The 20,379-nt window shown below is 38.3% G+C and overlaps 1 protein-coding gene across 2 annotated transcripts in view; it reads left to right on the top strand.

The window, feature by feature from the left end:
• The window catches only part of uvrag (UV radiation resistance associated gene), a 331,183-nt gene that overhangs the window by 16,504 nt on the left and 294,300 nt on the right, over positions 1-20,379 (top strand). For both annotated transcript variants that reach the window (XM_039744584.1, XM_039744585.1), the window contains exons 2-3: positions 219-336; positions 12,865-12,899. In XM_039744584.1, the coding sequence (XP_039600518.1) occupies positions 219-336; positions 12,865-12,899 (153 nt within the window). The remainder of the gene's footprint in view (positions 1-218; positions 337-12,864; positions 12,900-20,379) is intronic.

Consider the following 20,379-nt stretch of genomic DNA (forward strand, 5'->3'; position numbering starts at 1 on the left):
ATCTGATTGGTTATAACTCCTTTTTGATGCATTTCCAGAAGTGAAACTGACACTATCACTAATGCCATACTTTTGAAAAAGATTCATGAGTGTTTTCCTTTGTATCATTTTAAACTTGTAATCAAACAGGTCAGCTACGCAGATGTCCAATTAAACCACTCATGTCTTTATATAGTTTTTTTATGTCCTAATACATGTATTATTATTGTGTTTTTTAGAGACGTCTGCGTCATCTTCGTAGCATTGCAGCACGGAACATTGTCAACAAGAATGGATCTCCATTATTGGATACATACTTCACCCTACATTTGTGCGACAAGGACAGGATATCTAGAGGTACTAATATTTGTGTATTAATTTCATTGTAGATTAGAATTAAGTAATGTTTTCAGTTTGCTGTTTAGATATTTATTATACAAACAATACTTGCATGTAATAGTTGGCAATGTGAGGTACAAACCATGCACCCATTAGTAATTTTATTTCAGTATTATCACAGTTTCTTCAGGCACCAGTAAGCAGCGCAGAGGTGATGTGTGTGTTTATGTCAACAATGAATGGTGTAGATATGCTGCAAAAGTGTCCAGCCATTGCCCCCTGGAGCTGAAATGTCTCACTGTGAAGTGCTATCCTTTTGACCTGGATTCAGAGTTTACTGTTATTCAGAATTTACTCCCATGACCAGAATAAAAATAAGTGCTGAGCTGCAAACCACGCATCCCTGCAGTCTTATTTTTGTGGATGGAGATTTTTAATCATGTGAACCTGAAGACGATTCTCCCCAACTTTTACATGACATGAACTTTCCCACCAGGGGAAAGAACAAACTAGGCCTTGTGTTTACTAACACTCATCATGCTTACAAAGCTGTACCTTGCCCACATCTCGGTTTTTCTGATCAAGTTTCTGTTCTGCTACTACCTGCATACAGAACACTACTTAAACTGTCCAGACCAATTCTTAAACAAATCGGGGTGTAGCCTGAGGCTATTTCTGCTCTGTAGGACTGTCTTGATCACGCTGACTGGGCAATATTTAAAGCAGCTGCCAGCTATGGCCATCAGATCAACTTAGAGGAATGTGCATCATCAGGCACTGGCTACATTAACAAGTGCATAGATGATGTAACTGTCTCAAAGACCAACAGAATATGTGCAAATCAGAAGCCAAGTGGGACATTGGAGGTACGTGCACTGTTAAATGCCTGTAATGCTGCCTTCTGACCAGTTGACAAAATAGCTCTCAGGACAGCAAGGGCAAACCTATTGTGGCATCAAAGCAGCTAAGCAAGAGTATGGTCAGAAAATCAAAGCCACTTTCAGGACACCAGCGATACATGGCACATGTGACAGGAAAACCATGCTATCACAAACTATAAGACTATCTGCAGTGCTAATGCTTCTCTTCCAGATGTTCGAAATCAGGGGTTTTTAAACACAGTCCTTGGGACTGACTGTGGCTGCAGGTTTTTGTTCCAACCAACTGCTGTTTTTAACTGGACTCCTGGGCTAATTAAGTGAACTGTTATTTCATAGATTCTGTGTTTTGGAAACACTGTAGAAGTTAGAAAACTAATTGGTAAAAAAAAAAAAAAGGTTATTAAATGTACTAAGCAGTTATATGGGAATAAATGTATTTTTTTTAACAATATTTTCATCTTTATTTTCATTCTACGTTTCCATGTGTTCTAATTGTTTCATTAATCCAATATTTACTAATTAGTGGGTGTAACGCTAAAGTAGCTGCAGCCTTTCACGTTTCAGTGTTGTTTGCCTGGGTGTCTGCCCTGCTCATTTTTAATTGTCATTATTAAGATACAATGAAAAGTGCATAGAGAAAGGGCAAAATATAATGAAATCAAACAAAGAGAGTTAATCATTTAGATCTATAGCAAAAACAAAAATATTTCTAAGTGTCTTATAAATGTAAAAAATCTTGCTGCTGTGCTATTCTGAATGTAGAATAAGAGAAGAGGAAAAAATACCAGCTAATTAAATGAGATCAGTGTTATCATTTGTTCTAACCGATTATGAATCTGGCTGCAACAAAAACCTGAAGCCAGTGGGTCCCCAGGACTTAATTTGAAAACCCTGTTCTTAATAACTTTAGCATGTAGTTTGATGCCCTGAGTGACATACCTGCGAGGAAGTCCATCCCTCTTAAAGAAGAACCAGTTCTGAGCACTGCTAACATGAGAAGAACGTTGTAAACCCAAAGAAAGCTGCTGGACCAGGCAACATGCCTGGCTGAGTACTCTGTAAATCTGCAAACTAGTTGATAGATATGTTCAGCATTTTGCTGAGACAGCCACCCCCAGTTGGTTCAAAACCCCCACCATTGTACTCATGCTGAAGAAGTCATCTGTCTCTTGCCACAATGACTCTTAGCCCTATACCGCTCACACCTGTTATCACTAAATTTTTTGAAGAGGCTAGTTTTGGGCCAGTTGAAAGCCGGACTTACCCATCACATGACCCTCTCCAGCTTGCCTATTGCTCCAACCATTTTACTGTAGATGCCACATTATCTACTGTTCAATTGGCCCTGTTCCATCTGGATAAAAGACATTGACTTCAGCTGTCACCACCACCGTCCATCAAAGGTTCATAGGGAACTTGAGTCTTCTAGGCTACAACACTTCCCTATGCAACTTGGTCTTGCAATTCCTGACAGAGAGACCACAGACAGTTTGCATGAAAAACACCATCTCCAATACCAATACGCTAAGCACTGGTGCCCTCCCGGCTCATAGTTATCCCTCTTCTGTTCACTCTATTGAATCACAATTGTACGGCTAAGTTATAGTTCTAACACCATCATTACGTTTGCTGATGATACAACTGTGGTGGGTTTCATCAGCAGTGGGGATGAGTCAGCTTACAGTACAGCAATTTCAAGATTGATGGACTAGCACACGTGTACATCCTTTCATACATAAACTAGCGCTTCACAGGTTATGCATGTGAAGTGAATGAGTTTCATTTTCATGTTGCACTAATGTTGCAGATGGACAAGCACTGCCTGTGGAGTCCTCCTTTCCATTATGCTGTGTTCAAATAATGTCTGTGGGGTAAAAAAGTCACATTGCACAGTATAGCAGAATGTCCAGAACCAGATGCTACGTGCAGTGAAATATAAGAAGCTGTCGAGGTATAGGTCTTAGTGCGAGACAGAATGGTAGTGGGTCATTACAGTCCCTAGTGATGAATACACTTGCTGTTGAGCTTTTTTAGTCACCCATGGATGGATATCTGACCTGAACCAGTACGGTGCAGGTGCTACCCATATCTGAGCAGCTCAAGAGTAGATGACAGAGAGTGGAATCACTCAAATCCATATACCTCACTCCCCCAACGGAGACTTGGTATGTTGTTGTTGAATTAATTGTATGTTTCTTACTGTCGCCTACATTATAGCCTACATTAGCCGATATTATATTGTATATTGTAGCCAGCAAAAAACATTGCAAATTTAAAATGCTAATATTTGCATCTATTTATGCTGAAGGTTAATCTGTGTAATTGTTAGTGCTTTTGGTATGTTGTCCTGTAATATAACAGTCCAAACCACATGTATTGGTTTTTCAAACTGTTCTAGCAACCCCTGTGGAGTGGGGATGGGGGTTTTTGTTTGTCATTGGATGTTGTTTCTGTTACACAAAACTTCTAGTCAATAACGAAGTAAAATATTTTAATATGCATAGTCAATTGATTGTGAAAACTGATTTTATTTGAAAACAATCACAGTTATTATATTAATATGCTTGAAGGGAATACAGTAAATTACGATTAATGTGCATTTGATTTTCACTGTAAATTGTAATAATTTAATTGCAATGATTTTTTTTTTAATTAAACAGCAGCTCATATTGCTTTTTGCTGGCTGATATAAGTCAGCAAAGCCATAACTTAAGTAGCATGTCATAACTATAAACCATTTGCAGTTAGTCATTGCTCACCTTGTGGCATGAAAAATCTTGAGTGAAACCTAGATATTATAATTTTAGATACTGTAACACAGCCATTATGCTGTGATGGTATGCTAACTTAGTCTTACTGTGTCAGCCGATAACTGTATTATCTATTACAGTATTATTATTTGTTATTATCTACCACTATTATATACATATATATATATATATATTTTTATATACATATATATATATATATGAAGGTAAAAATTGTTACAACAAATATCTCTACAACAAAGTATTTTTATGGTCCCGACAGCTTCCCCATATGACATGAGTCTATAGGAGTCTATAGAAATCTCATTACTATGAAGTACATTCAGCAGATACTTTCATTACAAGAAAGTGCCCAAAAGACCTTGAAATGCCTGAATGAATCATCTACAGAGCAGCTACTTCTGTGGCCGCAGCTCAGTGCTCATCACTTGTCCAACACAGTCCCCACAGTGAAGCATGGCGGTGGCAGCATCATGCTGTGGGGGTGTTTTTCAGCTGCAGGGACAGGACGACTGGTTGCAATCGAGGGAAAGATGAATGCGACCAAGTACAGGGACAAAACCTTCTCCAGAGTGCTAAGGGCCTCAGACTGGGCCGAAGGTTTACCTTCCAACAAGACAATGACCCTAAGCACACAGCTAAAATAATGAAGGAGTGGCTTCACAACAACTCTGTGACTGTTCTTGAATGGCCCAGCCAGAGCCCTGACTTAAACCCAATTGAGCATCTCTGGAGAGACCTAAAAATGGCTGTCCACCAACATTTACCATCCAACCTGACAGAACTGGAGAGGATCTGCAAGGAGGAATGGCAGAGGACCCCCAAATCCAGGTGTGAAAAACTTGTTGCATCTTTCCCAAGAAGACTCATGGCTGTACTAGCTCAAAAGGGTGCTTCTACTAAATACTGAGCAAAGGGTCTGAATACTTATGACCATGTGATATTTCAGTTTTTCTTTTTTAATAAATCTGCAACAATTTCAAAAATTCTTTTTTTTGTCTGTCAATATGGGGTGCTGTGTGTACATTAATGAGGAGAAAAATTAATTTAAATGATTTTAGCAAATGGCTGCAATATAACAAAGAGTGAAAAATTGAAGGGGGTCTGAATACTTTCCGTACGTATATATATATATATATATATATATATATATATATATATATATATATATATATATATATATATATATATATATATATATACACTCACCTAAAGGATTATTAGGAACACCATACTAATACGGTGTTTGACCCCCTTTCGCCTTCAGAACTGCCTTAATTCTATGTGGCATTGATTCAACAAGGTGCTGAAAGCATTCATGAGAAATGTTGGCCCATATTGATAGGATAGCATCTTGCAGTTGATGGAGATTTGTGGGATGCACATCCAGGGCACGAAGCTCCCGTTCCACCACATCCCAAAGATGCTCTATTGGGTTGAGATCTGGTGACTGTGGGGGCCATTTTAGTACAGTGAACTTATTGTCATGTTCAAGAAACCAATTTGAAATGATTCGACCTTTGTGACATGGTGCATTATCCTGCTGGAAGTAGCCATCAGAGGATGGGTACATGGTGGTCATGAAGGGAAGGACATGGTCAGAAACAATGCTCAGGTAGCCCGTGGCATTTAAACGATGCCCAATTGGCACTAAGGGGCCTAAAGTGTGCCAAGAAAACATCCCCCACACCATTACACCACCACCACCAGCCTGCACAGTGGTAACAAGGCATGATGGATCCATATTCTCATTCTGTTTACGCCAAATTCTGACCCTGAAATCGAGACAATGCAACATTTTTCCAGTCTTCAACTGTCCAATTTTGGTGAGCTCGTGCAATTGTAGCCTCTTTTTCCTATTTGTAGTGGAGATGAGTGGTACCCGGTGGGGTCTTCTGCTGTTGTAGCCCATCCGCCTCAAGGTTGTGCATGTTGTGGCTTCACAAATGCTTTGCTGCATACCTCGGTTGTAACGAGTGGTTATTTCAGTCAAAGTTGCTCTTCTATCAGCTTGAATCAGTCAGTCCATTCTCCTCTGACCTCTAGCATCAACAAGGCATTTTTAAGCCCACAGGACTGCCGCATACTGGATGTTTTTCCTTTTTCACACCATTTTTTGTAAACCCTAGAAATGGTTGTGCGTGAAAATCCCAGTAACTGAGCAGATTGTGAAATACTCAGACTGGCCCGTCTGGCACCAACAACCATGCCTCACTCAAAATTGCTTAAATCACCTTTCTTTCCCATTCTGACATTCAGTTTGGAGTTCAGGAGATTGTCTTGACCAGGACCACACCCCTAAATGCATTGAAGCAACTGCCATGTGATTGGTTGATTAGATAATTGCATTAATGAGAAATTGAACAGGTGTTCCTAATAATCCTTTAGGTGGGTGTGTATATATATATATATATATATATATATATATATATATATATATATATATATATATATATAGATAGAGATAGAGATAGAGATAGAGATAGATATATAGATATAGATATAGATATATATGTAGATATAGATATAGATATATATGTAGATATAGATATATATGTAGATAGATAGATATAGATAGAGATATATAGATATATAGATATATATATAGATATAGATATAGATATAGATATAGATAGATAGAGATATAGATATATTTAGAGATATAGAGATATAAATATAGAGATATATAGATATAGATAGAAATATATAGATACACAGTGATACCTTGAGATACAATTTTAATTAATTCCGTGACCAAGCTCGTAAGTCAAAATGCTCATATCTCAAATCAGTTTTCCCCATTGAAATTCATTGAAATGAGATTAATTTGTGCCAGCCCCCAAAAAACCACCCCAAATTTTTGTTAAATGTTTTCAACATAAGAAAAATGTATTTATAATGAACAAATATTGTATACAAACAAAATAAAACCTAATACATAAAAGAGAATCTAAAGAAATAAACAGATGTTGGCGAAGCCGATTAGCGTATTGTAATGTTTTTCTTTCACTTCACTTTTGCTTAATTTATTTTTCTTCTTCACAAGTTTTTTCTTTTTTGCCATGCTTTCGTCACTTTCATTCTCAAGGCGTTTCAATAGAAACCTATCCAAGGAGCTTTGTTTAGTCTTCACCTTTAGAATGTTTCTGAAATGAGTTAGGCAAGTGTAATTAAATAGTGCCGCTACACGACCAGTTGTAACTTTTTCAGGGTGTTTCTTTTCAATAAAGTCAAGTGTTAGGCAAGTGTCATTAAATAGTGCTGCTGCATGATTAGTTGTAACTTTTTCAGGGTGTTTCTGTTCTTTAAATTTCGAAACTTTTTCCCACATTGGAAACAATTCCTTTATCTCGCTTTAAGAGATAATCTCCTCCGTGATACTGATCTCCTGCAGAACCTCCGTATGTTGCCGCGTCTGTAGTTCCGTCAACTCCTCCATCGTCAGTTCCTCGGAATGTGCGGCAGCAAGCTCTTTGATGACTCGTATTTCGAATTTTGGCTCATAACTCAAGTCAAAAAATCGACCTAGTGATGGCTCGTATCTCAAAAAACTCGTATGTTGGGGCACTCGTATCTCAAGGTACCACTGTATATATAAAATCCTAAGCCTAAAAGTGCAATGATTTTATGTCACTTTTTGTGTCACGTTTTTTGTCACATTTTAAATCGGGTTTATTTTAAAACCTACAGTCATGGCCGAAATTAATGGCAACCCTGGAATTTTCCCAGAAAATGCACCATTTCTCCCAGAAAATTGTTGCAATTCCAAATGTTTTGGTATACACATGTTTATTTCCTTTATGTGCATTGGAACAACACAAAAAAACAGAGAAAAAAAAACAAATTTGACATCATGTCACACAGAACTCCAAAAATGAGCCGGACAAAATTATTGGCACCTTTTCAAAATTGTGGGTAAATCGTTTTATTTCAAGCATATGATGCTCGTTTGAACTCACCTGTGGCAAGAAACAGGTGCTGGCAGTATAGCAATCACACCTGAAGCTAGTTAAAATGGAGAAAAGTTGACTCAACCTTTCTGTTGTGTGTCTGAGTGTGCCACAGTAAAATTGTGGAAAAATATCAACAATCTCAAGGCTACAAGTCCATCTCCAGAGATCTTCATGTTCCTTTGTCCACTGTGCGCAACATAATCGAAGTTCACAACACATGGCACTGTAGCTAGTCTCCCTGGACGTGGACGAAAGAGAAAAATTGATAAAAGACTGCAACAAAGGATAGTCCGAATGGTGGATAAACAGTCCCAATGAACTTCAAAACATATTTAAGCTGTTCTGCAGACTCAGGATGCAACAGTGTCAGCTCGAACTATCCGTCGACATCTGAACGAAATGAAACGCTATGGCAGGAGAGCCAGGAGGACCCCACTGCTGACACAAACATAAAAAAGCCAGACTAGAGTTTGCCAAAATGTACTTGAGGAAGCCAAAATCCTTCTGGGCGAATGTCTTGTGGACAGATGAGACCAAGGTAGAGCTTTTTGGTAAAGCACATCATTCTACTGTTTACAGAAAACAGAATGTGGCCTACGAAGAAAAGAACACTACCTACAGTCAAACATGGTGGAGGTTCTAAGATGCTTTGGGGATGTTTTGCTGCCTCTGGCACTGGATGCCTTGACTGTGTGCAAGGCATCATGAAATCTGAAGACTACCAAAAGATATTGGGGCACAATGTAGTGCCCAGTGTCAGAAATCTAGATCTGCGTCAGTGGTCATGGGTGTTCCAGCAGGACACTGACCCCAAACATACCTCTAAAAGCACCCAGAAATGGTTGAAGACAAAGCGCTGGAGAGTTCTGAAGTGGCCAGCAATGAGTCCGGATTGAAATCTGATTGAACACTTATGGAGAGATCTCAAAATTGCTGTTGGGAGAAGGCGCCCTTCAAATCTGAGAGACCTTGAGCAGTTTGCAAAAGAAGAGTGGTCGGAAATTCAAGTTGAGAGGTGTAACAAGCTTGTTGATGGTTATAGGAAGCACTTGATTTCAGTTATTTTTTCCAAAGGGCGTGCCACCAAATATTAAGTTGAGGGTGCCAATAATTTTGTCCAGCCTGGTTTTTTAGTTTTGTGTGAAATTGTCAGATTTGGCTTTTTTTCCTCTGTTTTTTTGTGTGGTTTCAATGCACATAAAGGAAATAAACATGTTTATACAAAACATTTGTAATTGCAACAATTTTCTGGGAGAAATGGTACATTTTCTGGGAAAATTCCAGGAGTGCCTATAATTTCAGCCATACAGTGCATCCGGAAAGTATTCACATCACATCACTTTTTCCACATTTTGTTATGTTACAGTCTTATTCCAAAATGGATTAAATTCATTTTTTTCCTCAGGATTCTACACACAACACCCCATAATGACAACGTGAAAAAAAGTTTACTTGAGGTTTTTGCAAGTTTATTAAAAAAAAAACAAACTGATAAATCACATGTACGTAAGTATTCACAGCCTTTGCTCAATACTTTGTTGATACACCTTTGGCAGCAATTACAGCCTTTTTGAATATGATGCCATAAGCTTGGCACACCTATCCTTGGCCAGTTTCGCCCATTCATCTTTTCAGCACCTCTCAAGCTCCATCAGGTTGGATGGGAAGCGTTGGTGCACAGCCATTTTAAGACCTCTCCAGAGATGTTCAATCAGATTCAAGTCTTGGCTCTGGCTGGGCCAGTCAAGGATATTCACAGAGTTGTCCTGAAGCCACTCCTTTGATATCTTGGCTGTGTGCTTAGGGTCGTTGTCCTGCTGAAAGATGAACCGTCGCCCCAGTCTGAGGTCAAGAGCGCTGTGGAGCAGGTTTTCATCCAGGATGTGTCTGTACATTGCTGCAGTCATCTTTCCCTTTATCCTGACTAGTCTGCCAGTTCCTGCCGCTGAAAAACATCCCCACAGCATGATGCTGCCACCAGCATGCTTCACTGTAGGGATGGTAATGGCCTGGTGATGAGCGGTGCCTGATTTCCTCCAAACATGACGCCTGGCATTCACACCAAAGAGTACTTTGTTTCATCAGACCAGAGAATTTTGTTTCTCATGGTAAGAGAGTCCTTCAGGTGCCTTTTGGCAAACTCCAGGTAGGCTGCCATGTGCCTTTTACTAAGGAGTATCTTCCGTCTGGCCACTCTACCATACAGGCCTGATTGGTGGATTGCTGCAGAGATGGTTGTCCTTCTGGAAGGTTCTCCTCTCTCCACAGAGGACCTCTGGAGCTCTGACAGAGTGACCATCGGGTTCTTGGTCACCTCCCTGACTAAGGCCCTTCTCCCCCAATCGCTCAGTTTAGATGGACGGCCATCTCTAGGAAAAGTCCTGGTGGTTTCGAACTTCTTCCACTTAAGGATGATGGAGGCCACTGTGCTCATTGGGACCTTCAAAGCAGCAGAGGTTTTTCTGTAATCTTCCCAGATTTGTGCCTTGAGACAATCCTGTGTCGGAGGTCTACAGACAATTCCTTTGACTTCATGCTTGGTTTGTGCTCTGACATGAACTGTCAACTGTGGGACCTTACATAGACAGGTGTGTGCCTTTCCAAATCATGTCCAATCAACTGAATTTACCACAGGTGGACTCCAATTAAGCTGCAGAAACATCTCAAGGATGATCAGGGGAACCAGGATGCACCTGAGCTCAATTTTGAGGTTCATGGCAAAGGCTGTGAATACTTATGTACATGTGCTTTCTCGATTTTTTTAATTTTTAATAAATTTGCAAAAATCTCAAGTAAACTTTTTTCACGTTGTCATTATGGGGTGTTGTGTGTAGAATTCTGAGGAAAAAAACAGAATTTAATGCATTTTGGAATAAGGCTGTAACATAACAAAATGTGGAAAAAGTGATGCGCTGTGAATACTTTTCAGATACACTGTATATATGTGTTTGGTATCGTTCTTTTCAGAATTTATTGAACTTTAATTTGATGTTGTTAGATTTTCAGATTCTTATTTCGTTTTTAAATTCTAAACTAAAAGAAGAACTCGCGTCCCACGAGACGAGACTTAATAGTTTGCAGCAGCAACTTGCTCAGAGTTTATACCCCGTGAGGCAAGATCAAAGCTGTGATAACCAGTGATGTTCACAGGGGCACCATACAAGATACAATTTGTTACATTGTAATCCTTGACACAATTTGGTCCACTTTTATTTCTGTTTTTTTTAATGTAAGTGAAAGTGTAATTGTTAACTTTGGGGCCATTATAATATACTAGCCATGTGCGCCCAACTACATTGCGCGTGTTAAAGTTGTCTGAGAAGGGCTCCCTGTTTAAATGTGGCTGCCAGTCGTGAACTGGGCCCTTCGTTGCACAGCATTATGATTTTTTATAAGGGAAACAAAATTACAAAAGAAAACCCTTGGACATTGATTCGATTGGAACGGCCTACTCGGAATCACTGTCCGAATAGTAATTATGTGGTGGTGTAGGAGCATTTCTGCTTCTGTCCATTCACAGTCCGTCTCGTTTTCACGATGCTATCGTTTCCTCTCACGATGTCTTCTCAACCTTTCTCCAATCTCGCAGGTTGCTTTGTGGCAATATACACGGAGCAATGGTTATAAAGGGGGACACATATGTATCCAGGCTCTTTAAAGAATAAATAGGGATCACTTCACTGACCTGTGAGCAAGCCACGGTACAACTGTGAGACGCGCAGCACTCGCCGGCTACAACGTAACAATAATAATTTCCGGAATGTGCTGTTACGTTGTCATTCATTTTACTCACTGTCTTTCTTTCATTCATATGTTACGTAGGCACGTACCTTTTATCTTCGGCAATCTCATTCTCTAACCAGGCCTCAGGAGCTAACCAGCGTAACACTGTCCACCACCCCTTTCGTTATTCCGGCACATTGTTGACATCCGTGAGTAACAACAACGTACTAAACTGGAAGGTGGTCTACAAATGTGTGGAATTCGCGGACAAAGATCAAGATCTAAATGAAGATCTCTTTAGTTAATTTAAAGCACAACAATTTGTTTAGTTGTCTGTGTTTTGAGGTGTGACTGGAGAACTACAGTCTTCAGTAGTATAAGCCTGGAGGAGATTCTTAATGCAATGCCTATGTTTTAGCTGTCTCTCTACTGCCATCTAGTGCTTCTTCTTCTAATTCATTCACGGACAAACAAAGATCAAGATCCAAATGAAGATTATATATAGAGATTTACAAACTTGGCAAAAATGTTTGCCCATGATTGCTGATTATGTCAGATTATCAGAAAAGACATTACACTCCCTCTCTTGTGTACATATGCAGTAGTTTTTTTTCCACCAAGTACCCACCAATACAACAGCTGATATCCATCCATCCATCCATCCATTATCCAACCCGCTATATCCTAACTACAGATTCACGTGGGTCTGCTGGAGCCAATCCCAGCCAACACAGGGCGCAAGGCAGGAAGCAAACCCCCGGGCAGGGTGCCAGCCCACCGCAGAACAGCTGAGATCCCTTTGATAAAGTAATTTATTTTTTGAAGGTTTTCTCCTCCCCCAGATTGGTATAATCAAGTAATTTGCCTTTGGTAAATCATTTACTTCATTAGATTTGTCCTTTTTAAGATAATGTCCCTATTACAAATAATAACATTTGTGTATATACCAGAAGTTAATTTTTTATTTAAATCAAGTGATGTGTTCCTTTTTGATGGGTGCTGTTTTATAAGTTCTTTCTTTTGTTAGTAGATTTAAACTAACCCCCACTGTAATGTAACACCTGAACTTATTCTGCCTTGATGAACTTTCTTGACAATTATTATGCTTAACTTGTTTACCAGATCCTTTCATATTACTTTTCATATTTTGGTTAAATTTTGACTTTATTGATGAACAGTCGCAGGTACTCAAATCAGAATATATTCTTTCTTTCTTTGCAGCTTTTTACAAGAGTGAAGTTATAAGAGACTCGCTAGTAAGTAATTTATTTTTTATTTATTCACTTTTTGTGGGTACTGCTTTGCAGATAACATACTCTTATGTAACAGTGATGTGACAAAATAACCTAACATGTAGAAAATTACTGACATTTTGTGTTTAGATGCTCATACCAAAGTACCCTTTACAAGTTTGTATGTTGGAAGAAAAGCCCTAAAAGGCACTGAAAACAATAGTAAAACAAAAGCACAGTTCTCTTTTCAAACAGTGTTAAACATTATCTCCTGTATCCTATGGGGATTAAGTCATAAACCTATATTCTGTAAGTATAAAAGCATTTTACAATTCATACAGGCGATTCACTCATATCATATGGTTATTTTCTGCTGCTCTAATGACTCCCTTGTTTTCTTAATTTTTTCTTTTATTTTCGTTTTGGATAAGAGAACAGGATGTTTATTACATCCTTTGAGAGGGTTATCAAGGATTCACTGCAAAAAAGACACCATTCTCAAGATGGATCACAAGGCCCAGTAATTTATTAAGTTTGTAAACAGTAAATTACTTTGTATTGTATATTTTTGTAGTAGAACATGCATTGCTTTAAAAAAATTAGGGGACATCAGGTTAAGCAAATTCTTAGTTATTTTGTGGGTAACCCTTAGTATTCAGTAATTCTTCAACAATATTAGGTCTTAATGTATTAGAGTTTATTTTAGCTCTATTTGGTAGTTAAGTGTTCAAAGCATCCTGACAAATAGAGAGGGGTGCAAGCCTTAGGATATCTATGTTCTCTGGTGTAGCCAGGGCTTTGTGTCTGTTTTGTTAATTATCATACTTTATTCCTACTTATGTAATTTCCTTCTCTGTTTTATTATTTTAATTAAAAAGAAATGTTTTATCTACTTGGGCATGGCCCTTGGCATTGCTTTGGCCATAGTTTGAGAGTGCTCTCTATGGTCCGCATAGTACAACTTAATGCCTCCTTTAGATTTCTTGCTTGTAATGGGAAAATACTTGGAAAGTGTAGTCAGCCACAAACTGGTTTCATTTTGTTGTAGTCTTGAATTAGTGAAAAGTGCCATACATTAGGGCATCTATATGCATACTGTCTTTTAGATTGCACAAATGTTGTGTAACAACAGTTGCACTGTTTTGCATTAGCCGTGCTCTTTTGTTTTAAAGTGCTCTCACATTATTTGAGTGCCTAATCTAAAAAGAAAGGTCAAGTTTTCATGCATATTGATTAAAGTTGAGGACACCTTACAAGCTTAATTTATTCCAGAAAAGAGACTCTTTTGAGACTTTTGATGAAAGACTTTAGATGATTCTAATGGAATATGCCACTCAAAAATATTTTTGTATGGTACTTACCACATATAGTTTGCAGTGGCCCTCAAGAAAATTTTTTTAAGCTCATGTTTTTATGCAGGACTGAGGGGAAATCATTGTAAGGGATGGCTGGCAGCCAAACCCGGCTAGGACACCAAAGAGACAGAAGGATGAGGAAGGCCGCTTCTTTAGGGCACTGCCTCCCCCCAGAATGCTAGCTTAAAGCTCCTCTGGGCTATAGCGGTGCCCCGGATTCCCACAGGGCATCATGGGACTTGGAGTTCTTTGCCTTATCCCTTTTGGGTACCGTGGGTGCTGCCAGTGGGCGCTACAAAGTCTGAGGAGCCATATGGTATGGGGTTTCCACCTTACCCAGAAGTGCTTACAGATCACATGGTTGGAAAAGCAGAAGCACTTCTGGATTGGCCAATATAAGAGGACTTCCTGGCCTCACAGGGAGGAGCCAGACTTAGATGGAAGGTGAACGAAACTTGCTGGGAGGAGCGGAGAAGGGAGTGAGAAAGAGAGAGAGAAGAATAATTGTATGCTGGTGTGCTTGTACTCACTTGTGGCTATGGTGGGAAACACTTTGGGAAGAGTTTCCCATAATAAAAAACATTTTATGTTTTATACTTTTGACCTGTGCCTGTCCATGTTGGGTTTTGGGGAGCTGGAGTGTTCTCTAGTGTCCACAACATTTGTGATGTAAAAGAAGTCAATAACCAATGCTGTACAATCACAAACAATGCCATAAACATCCATAGAAAAAGGAAAAAAAAATCCACATGCCAGTTATCCAGTCATATGCTGAAAACTTGCAAGTCACATGCTTTTTTTTTGCTAAAATAATGTCGCAGTTAGGAGACCTGGGTTCACTTCCTGGGTCCTCCCTGCGTGGAGTTTGCATGTTCTCCCCATGTCTGCGTGGGTTTCCTCCGGGTACTCCGTTTTCTTCCCCCAGTCCAAAGACATGCAGGTGAGGTGCATTGGCGATCCTAAATTTTCCCTAGTGTGTGCTTGGTGTGTGTGTGTGTGTGTGCGCGCGTGTGCCCTGCTCGGGGTTTATTTCCTGTCTTGTGCCCTGTGTTGGCTGGGATTGGCTCAAGCAGACCCCCGTGACCCTGTAGTTAGGATATAGCGGGTTGGAGGATGGATGGATGGGTATATATTTCCATAATAATCAATGCACATCATAAACAGGAAACTGTAACCTCATAGTAATTACTTTTTAAATTTTAAACATGACTGTTGACCAACAAATGAGAGAGAGAGAGGAGAGTCTTCAGTTTAAAAAGTCATTCCCATTAGGCTTTAGTCTTGGTGCAGGTGTTGTGATATTTCTTATCTTTTTTTCTTGCTAAGAAGTTGATTTTTATCTCACTAATGTGGAAGCTTAACCTTGCCACTCATTAACTTTTTTAATTGCCATAATTTACAATTTTGAATGTATTTGACAAAAACTACCACATCATCAAGGTTGGATTCTTACTTTGGACCCATTTTGAGGATATATGCGGCTAGTATTTTCTGGAGGTATTTTGCACGTTTACTTCTGTCCTACATCAGTATGTACAGAGAAAGGAATCTGTTTGTCCTTAACAGTAAGATGTAAATACTGTAATGTAGGGGCAGAATATTTTCAGTGCAAATGTTAAATTTGTGTGTGCAGACATCTAAAAATGCAATGCAGTCAAGATGGGTTGAAAGAATAAAAACATTATAGGAGCAGCTGAAAGCTGCCATATTACAGTCAGTATGGGTTTGAAAGAATAAGCACATTTTTGGAGCAGCAGAAACATGCTTGTGTGCTGTGCAGCAGCCTGTTCAGCTTTAAAGGACAAATAGCCGCTTTGAACATACCTGTAAGAATACAGTTTTTTTTCTTGTCTTCTAAATTATGTGGAAAGCTAATCCGATACAGATCAGAACTCAACTCAAAATTGGACTGTCTTTTTCAAGAAACAAAACATTAACTTTTTGTCATATTTCAATGGAGAGATTTTTCTTTTTGAAATTTGTAAAGGATTCTTCTGGAACAAGCATCCTGCATATATTTATACAAGAGGTAACAGGTGCATCTGGGTTATTTACGTCACATCATGCTGTTTGTTCTTTAATATGTTTCTCTTTATTTTGAATGATAATAATGATGAAGAAGATGATGTTGAGGTGATATTTTATTCTTTTTGTGCAGATTCAGCAGCAAATGAGTGCAAAATAATGAGGGGCATTCATGAAGCCATATGAAGTTTGTTAGAGTTGTTCAATTGTCAGGCTTGCTTCACAGATCTATTATTCAAAAAATATGCTCAGCACTACCTTCGTTGTTTCTTACAATGTCCCATAATCCTCTGCAAGCAGAGGGCAGAATGATCTTCATTCAGTGCTGTCACTTTGCCATCATCTACTGACAGAGGGACATTATGCAGTTAGCATGCTGGAAATGAAAGAGGAGAGAATACCAGCTAAACTGCATCCTGGTACTACTAGAAGCATCATTGATCACTTTAATGAGAACCACTATACATCTGTATGATCATTAATTAAAAAAAAAGCAATGTATAATAAAACAATATCACAGTCTGAATAAAGTCAAGAAAATAAAAAAGTACAAAATCACAAGGTGTTGACATTGTGTGTCATCTCATTCTGGAACAGTGTCTTGCTAGACTTGTTTTCTTAAAATGAAGTCCTTGCTAGATTCTGTACAGAACTGTGTGAAATTGCACAGGGTTTTATGCAAATAACTAGATGTGAGACTTTTTACAGTGAGACTTGTTAAGGTGTGAAGTCTTCCTTATTTTTTTGTACTGCAGTTGCTAATTATTTAATACTGACCCTACATGCATATAATAAAACTAGGTAGATATTAGGTGAAAAGACCTGAACACAGTCACATTCTATGACTTCATTATTACTTGTATATATTTCAAATTTAAGTAGCTGGACACCTACATTCTAATGTGATTAAAAAAAAAATTGTTTTTGAAAAGTTGGAATATGTGGCCTTCACTAACTAACCTTTAGTTAGTTTAACTGGCCTTCTCTTTAATAACTTTAAGTCAAGCTAAATTCCAGAATAATGACAGGGGTAAAAGAAAGTATTGAAAAAAATTATTTTTAATTTATAAATGACGTGATAATGGGAACTAATAACTATATATAATCAAAAAAGAAAATTGCTTATCCTAATGCTTCTTTGGGCTTTTTAATACACAAAGTCAATCCTCTTGTTAGTCCACTTATTACCAAACTAAGCACTCCAGTCACTCCCATGAGGCTTTAGTCTTGGTGCACTTTCTTACAATCCTCTGGCCTGTTTTTCCTCAAACAAGCAAACTCTTGGCAGTCACTGTTGTTCTAACTCCAAACTAATTTAGGTTCTGCCTTGGAGCTCTAGGATATCGGTGCTCTGGCGTCATGGTGAAACATAACATGTTTGATCCTGGGACATATTTCCTCTCCTTTTCACATAGTACCTCTGCTTTGTACTGATTCCCTGGTGGTGTCCGTAAGATTGCACTAACATGGTGACTTTTTAGTGTGTTTATTCATTAGCCATGCATTTAATGACCCTATTATTTGTCTCACATGACACCAAACTTGCCTTTAGTTTTAATAATGGAGCATTGATTATTACTGTTCAAATAATGCTGTGGTGATTGATTATATATGGGGGTAGTTTGAAAGCCATTATTTCAATCATATTTCTGTTTAGTTTCTTTGAATGTCAGAAAGGTGAAAGAAATGATATTTGTATATGTAGTAATAATTAATAATAAATATACAGTAATTGATGAATGACATAATTGACTGGTTTTATAGATAGAGTACATATATGTAATAACCACAAATTTCTGTTTAAAACAACACTATAAAGAGAGTTGAACCTCTTGTCTCAGAGTCACGGGGGGTCTGCTGGAGCCAGTCCCAGCCAGCATGGGGTGCAAGGCAGGAACAAATCCCAGGCAGGGCACCAGCCCACTGCAGGACACACACACACACACACACACACACACACACACACCCCAAGCACATACTAGGGACAATTTAGGATCGCCAATACACCTAACCTACATGTCTTTGGATTGTGAGTAGAAACCGGAGCACCTAGAGGAAACCCACGCAGACACAGGGAGAACATGCAAACTCCATGCAGGGAGGACCCGGGAAGAGATTCCAGGTCTCCTTACTACGAGGCAGCAGCTCTACCAGTACGCCACTGTGCCGCCTTATCTACTACAGAATTTTTAAAATTTTTAATGGTGAAATTATTGCTTAAATTATTTAAGTAACTGTTACTTTTTTATTATTATTATTATTATTATTGTTATTATTGGTGCTTAAATTTTACTAGTTGCATGGACAAAAAGCAAGAAAATCTTAATACCTCAAATACAGGGTGGTCCAGACTTAATTATGCAGATCCAGATTGTCTGGATGACTTTGATTTATGCGGGGATGATTCCAGTTCAGCACAAAGACGATTCTTCATGTTGTCAGTTCACACACTTCTCGATGGCCTGGGATTTGTCGGGTGATTTTCTATGTAATAAACTTAATAAGTTATAGCGTAATGATAATTGCATAATTAGATCTGCACCACCCTATACATATGGAAGCCTCTAATAATAACTGAACAATGATAACTGAAAATAATGCTGCAGTGGCTATTAAAACCCAGAATGTGTTATTTATAGGGTTCCTCCCAAAGACTCTGCATCAAGATTCTGCATAACTTAAAAAACATCTTTAAAGTGAAATTCATGCAATACAATTTTGTATTTAAATAAAGATATAAAATTGAAAATGTATTAGTGATATAGTTGTTTTACCATTGTCTGCTGCGGTGAGTGAGATAAAGCAAGAGTATGGAAGACCTTTCTTACATCATACCAGAAAAAAACACTGCAGCTCCAATTTTAATTATTTTTTTGCTCCTTTATGTTCAGCTGGCTGTTAGTATAGGATATTATATGCAATTTACTAATCTCATTGAGTGCAAAATTCTGCTTGATAACAAAATCTTTACTTTAGATACCATATTTTATTATGCTTACCTAAAAGCTTTGGCCGAAACTGTCCTCCCTCTACACTACAATCCAGCTGGTCAAACTCGCTAGTACAAGAAAGACCATTGCTGATCAGTGCTGAAAGGCCAGCTAATCGGAAGCTGGAGCGCTGTCACTGGATGTTAGACAACTGTATAGAAAAAAAAATGACGTTAAAATAAACCAAGTAATTTAACTGAAGCTGTAGGAAATGCACTAAAAAAATCTATCAGGAGTTAGACTGACTGCTTTTAAACCTGAACCAGTTACACAGGAAAAGATAAACAATGCTCATGGATAACTTACAAGATTGTATAAATTCATGTGGTTAATGCTGCCACTTCTTTAACTCTAAAATGGAGGACATTTCAGCATAAAAATAAGACTTGGTAGGAGGCCTTTCCCTGTATTCCTACAATTCATCTTTACATTCTTTTTGATCTTTTTAGAAGTTTCCTTTGGTGTTGGCAACAATTCATGGTAGTCTCAAAGCAAATATATTCACTTGCACAATGCAGGAAATGGGTCTTGACAGGGTACCAGTCCATCACAGGGTACACTATTGCAACCACATTGGAACCATTTATCTAATCCTTCAAGGCTTTGAGAATGTGGGACAGAAAACTGAAGCACCTGGACAAAAACAACAAGACACAGGGAGAACATGCTAACTCCATGCAGACAATGAGGTGCTATATTTGAACTGAGTACGGTGGATGTGAAAAGTGGCAGTGCTAATCAGTGTACTAAGACTATATTAACTATATTTTAAATAAATATTCCAGTTTAAATTAACATCATTTACACTTCCATCCTTATGTTGGTTGCTCATCAGTTCTAATGCTGCAAAATTTAAACTCCAACAGGAAAAGGCTTATAGTATGGATGAAAAAAAAAACACAACTTATTTTTCTTAACCTACTTTACATCCTGTGAGTTTTCTGCATTACTATACCGATTACACTGCTGATGCAATTTTTCCTTGGCAGGTCTGGCTTTTTGGCTATATATTAGTGGAAATCAGCATATGCAAAATTAAAGTATAATGTTGTTTAAAGTTAAAATAGCAGAAACAACAACTTATTTGAGAAATATTTGGGAGAAAAGTGTGAGAGAGGGGGCATGGTGCTAACA

The sequence above is a fragment of the Polypterus senegalus genome, chromosome 2 (genome assembly GCF_016835505.1).
Source record: "Polypterus senegalus isolate Bchr_013 chromosome 2, ASM1683550v1, whole genome shotgun sequence".
NCBI classification, from domain to species: domain Eukaryota; kingdom Metazoa; phylum Chordata; class Cladistia; order Polypteriformes; family Polypteridae; genus Polypterus; species Polypterus senegalus.